The sequence below is a fragment of the Otolemur garnettii genome, unplaced genomic scaffold, assembly GCF_000181295.1.
Source record: "Otolemur garnettii isolate 467f Iridium unplaced genomic scaffold, OtoGar3 scaffold00087, whole genome shotgun sequence".
NCBI classification, from domain to species: domain Eukaryota; kingdom Metazoa; phylum Chordata; class Mammalia; order Primates; family Galagidae; genus Otolemur; species Otolemur garnettii.
This window is the reverse complement of record NW_003852482.1, coordinates 5,362,341-5,366,928: the sequence shown is the minus strand read 5'-3', so window position 1 is coordinate 5,366,928 and position 4,588 is coordinate 5,362,341. Positions and strand designations below refer to the sequence as shown.

The window sequence follows — 4,588 nt, the reverse complement described above, 5'->3', positions numbered from 1 at the left end:
TTGCACAGGAAACTCTTGGCCAGCTACGGCTGGAAACTTCTTTCGGTGCCGTGGAGGGGATCGGTAGTACGTGGGTGAGGGGCACGGGGATCGGCGTGGGGGCCGTGTGGAGTGGAACTTTGTCCCCATCTGGCGTGGTGCGCAGGTGGGGGGAGCAAAGGCGGAGGGAAGGCGGGAAGAGGACCGCGGGCTCGCGGGGTCCACCCGCTCCGGAGTAAGTTGTCTGTCTGGGCGGGGGGCGGCGGCGTCAGGGTCGCCTCTGGGAGCAACGCCGGGGAAATACATGCAACTAGTTCTCTGGCGCTTTGCTGGTGTCTTTTAATTAAAGGAGGCGGTGCTAAATGAGGGGGCACCTCACTGCCGGCCCGGCCTTTATGAAAGGCATAATTATTCTTTGCTCCCGTGGCTTGCACGCAACTTAGGAAAGACAAAAAGCAGCCACGGGTTTGCCCCGCTAGTCTCAGTGCAACACACTCCGTTTGCAGCTGGCCCAGAGCTCTAACCCGACCCCGACCCGGTGGCGCCTGCGGTCCCGGGCTAACCCCGCCCGCCGGCCGGCTGCGAACCACCGCGCGGCCCCAGCCACCCCGGGGCCTGCTGCTCGCGTCCCGCCCCCTGCGCCCAACTTTACGGAGCTCCCGGGCCACTGAGAAGGCGCAGGGTGAGGAGGGACGCGGGAGCCGGAGAAAGCGCCCTTTCCCGAGGGTGAGGAGGACCGGGACGCGGGAACCCAGGCGCCCTCTGAGCTGGAGGCGAACGCCCAGCACCTACTAGACCCCGCCCGGGGCGGAGGACGCGAAGGTGACCCCGGCCGGATCGAGCGCCTCCTTTACCTCCTCGCCCCGGGTACCACCCCCGAAAGACAGATTTCATCCCTCTTTGCCTCCTGGCTGAGAGGAGAGAGGAACCCTCGGGGCGGGCTGGGTCCCCAAGCAGCCCCTGGCGCCCTCCCTCCGGTGTCCCCCGGGGCCCGCGCCCGCTGGGGCAAGTTTCCCATAGGGCGAGGCGCAGCCGGCAACTCCGGGAGGAGCCTGCGGCGAGCCCAGCCAGCTCCGGGAGGCGCTAATTCAATAAGACAGAGAAATCTGAGTTCAGAAATCCTGATAAAATCTAATTTTCGGGTTTTAATACCCTGGCTATCAGCCCCCCTCGGTTCCTGAGGACTCTTAAAAGAAAATAAACGACATTGATTCTATTTGTTTCTGGGAGCTGCAGCTTCTTAATAATATCAGGTGAAGATATATTTTCCGCGGAGAAAACGATCCGCCGGGATACGACCTCTTACTCTGAAATTTCCCCTGCCGGCTTCTCACTCTCTGCTATCCTGGATATTCCGGGGACTCTTGCCTCGCTCCCCACTCCTCTTTTTCCTTTTTGGCAAAAACCGACTGTAATATTCGTGTGCTGAGCTCACAATTCCTACTAAGATGCCAGCAACGCCCAATTGATTGACTGGTCGTAAACACATTCTCCCCCAACCCCACCCCCCGGCAGATTTTGTTGTTGGCTTTTTTTTTCTTTTCCATTTTCCCGGGAATGCGTGGCATTTAAGCCAACAGAACTGCAAAGCAATTAATAGATTTGTGAGTTGCGCCTCCCCAGCCTCCAGCCTTGCTGCCTCCCTGCGCTTCCTCCCCGCCCTGGCTGCGTCCAGCCGCTCCAAGCCCAGAGTGGCTACTGGTCCTGCAGATGGAGGACGCCGGAAGCTGGGCCCTCCTTGCAAACCACAGCCTGGTGTCCTGGTTGTCCCAGCAGCCAGGAGCTCCCTACCTGTTAGTGAACAGTTGGGAGTCGGCTGCTGGAAGAATTAATTAGGGACGTGCTGTTTTCTGGGCAGCGGAGCTTGGGTAGAGGCATCCAAACCTTTGCCGGCCGCGCTATTTTATTTTTACTACATTTTCTCAGGTTGTAAAAATAGACGATGGGCGCGTTGTTTCTGAGAGTTTTCTAGCAAGGAGCGCATTCAAGGCCAGGCAGGCTGTATAACAGGTTTCTATTGGAACAGCCAGGGGTGAAACGTCAGAGTGTGGTCCTGGTCGGGTTCTCATTCATCTCCATCAGACACAGGGACAGGGTTACCTAATGCTGACGGATGAGTCCCAGGCCTGGAGCAGGGGTGATGGCTGGGGGCTTCTCTGAAGCCTGGGGTGCTGAGGGCAGCAGGTGCTCACCCCTCAGTTTTGCCATTTTTGGCAGGAGCCGTGTGTGTGTGTGTGTGTGTGTGTGTGTGTGTGTGTAAGTAATGGGGTTTTGTGGTAACACAGTTAACCAGTTAACTCTTCAGGAACCTTCCATGTGCAATGGCTGAAGAGCATGTCAGGTGAGCAGCAGGCTGAGATTCAGCACCAATGTCTGGGCAGTTTGGGAATTTAAATGCAACAATCATAATAACTAGAATAATAATGCAAGCCCTTCTACTGTAACTCATTGCAGTCACCTTTGTCCTATTGGTCAATATGTTTGGCCAGAATCGAATGCTGGCTGGATTCAAATTTTCCTGGTGGTGTACCAAGCGCCTGGGAACACACCCATTACTGGAGTCATGTATTTCCCATTGTAACATTCATGTTAATTACATCTAGTATTTTAGCTTTTAAATAATTATCAGAAACTTAAAATAGTAAAGCAATATTCATACTAGTGATCGATTTATAGACATACCCTCTAAAGATGACTGTAAAACATTGGCCTTGAGCAGAAAGCCTAATATAACAAAACACCATTATTTATATGGAAGTCTTAAGCATCCTAGTTTCTTACAGTTAAAAAAATTAAATTCACCAGTTGGGATTGTGCCTTTGGTCAGGGAGATACTTACTGGTATGTGGTTCTAATTGTCGGCCTGCACGCGGATCAGTCCTGTTCACGTGCACCTGGAGTTACGGACTCAGCTCTGCCGTAGCAGCTTTGACATTTTGACTTGTCAGTCATGGTATTTTAAAGCAACCATTAAATCTTGGCTCCTGGGGATGCTTTAGCAAGTCTCCGACCCCCAAGCAGGGGCACTTCTGCTGAACTAACACTCTTATAAATGAGAGAAAAGGTACCACCTCTTAAATAACATGCCCAGTCTCCAAATGTGCAACTCTCATATTAATAAAAATAACCCAGTTTTCTCGGGAGACCTCGCTAATGCAGCTTCTTTTTTTGTGCATTTTGCTGGAGATCTTTTGTTCTTTCACATCTCTATTCTCCCCCTTTTTAATTTGTTGCAGGTGTTGTTGCTAATGAGCGCACTCTCTCTCTCTCCCCTCCCGTCTTACAATGAAAGGCAAGCCAGACCGCGGGTACCTGGATGGACTGAGAGCTGAAATCTCAGAAACTTCATAATAAGTTGCTGATGGCTACCAGCCAAGGTCAGCTGGCCCCCATTAGTACCTGTCCCCACCAAAGCACAGCCAAATAACCTTCTCTGCAGTTAACACCTCAGTAGTTTTTTTATTTTCCAGTTCAGTTGTACCATTGTTGTCACTTTAAGCCCACATGAAAAGAAATCTCTTTTATTGGTCTGAGATGCCAAGTCCAGTGCCAAAGAGGGAACGTGTTTCCAGCTACATGCACAACTCCTGATTTTATTTTATCTTTACAACACAGGCTGGCAGGTTGTTTTGCAGCTGTGTTGACCGCATCACACATTAAGGCCCCTTTAAAGACCTGGATTGATTGGACGGACAAAAATTAAAAGCAATCTGATCTGGTCTCATGCTGGATCCCTGTGGATTTTCTCCTTATCCTATTTCCATCCACTGTCACAATTTGAGAGTCTGCCTGATTTGATCAGATTCACCTCCGGGAGAGGTGTGATGCCAAGGTTAGGAGGACGCAAAGTTATGGGCAACTTTTTGATCTGCCCATCAGCAGTCTGAGAAACGCTGGCTCTGAATTTTCTCTATCAGCCTTTCGGAAAAAAAAGTTCCTTGCTGTTTGCAAACCTTCTGTGCTTGAGATCCTGGGACATCCCGGCCACCATCATCCAGTCGATGTGGCATTTCCATGCTGAAGCTGCGAGTCCCACCTGACCCCCTTGCTGCCTCTCCAGGGCCTTTCCTGGCTGCGCCCCCAGGCCTGCGCAGCCATGCTGCACCTGCTGGTCCTCTTCCTGCACTGCCTCCCGCTGGCCTCTGGGGACTACGACATCTGCAAATCCTGGGTGACCACAGATGAGGGCCCCACCTGGGAGTTCTACGCCTGCCAGCCCAAGGTGATGCGCCTGAAGGACTATGTCAAGGTGAAAGTGGAGCCCTCAGGCATCACATGCGGAGACCCCCCTGAGCGGTTCTGTTCCCACGTAAGTCCCAATGCTGTTCTCTTTGTTTAGGCCAAGGTGGGGGAGAGGGACTGGGATGGACCTTTTGCTGGGTCAGCCCAGCAGGAGGACCAAGATGCAAGGCTGATTTCTCTGTGTCTTACAATGAGACCAGGTCTTAGAATGAGTCAAGGCAAAGGCCATCTGGAAGACTCCGGGGTCATGAGACATTGTTCTCTTGAAGGGGGGGCATTGTTGGCCAGCTGACCACTAGATGGATGGTTTCCTCTCAGGAAGATGATAGTTTTCAGTTCTTCAGCCTCGAGAGTGAGCCCCACTCCC

At 52.5% G+C, this 4,588-nt stretch overlaps 1 protein-coding gene across 1 annotated transcript in view; it reads left to right on the top strand.

Moving 5' to 3' along the window:
- The first annotated feature begins 3,991 nt into the window (after positions 1-3,991).
- Positions 3,992-4,588, top strand: part of NTNG2 (netrin G2) — a 61,975-nt gene continuing 61,378 nt past the window's right edge. Inside the window, exon 1 of the mRNA XM_023516204.1 lies at positions 3,992-4,288. Within this exon, the coding sequence (XP_023371972.1) occupies positions 4,076-4,288 (213 nt within the window). The 5' untranslated portion in view covers positions 3,992-4,075. The remainder of the gene's footprint in view (positions 4,289-4,588) is intronic.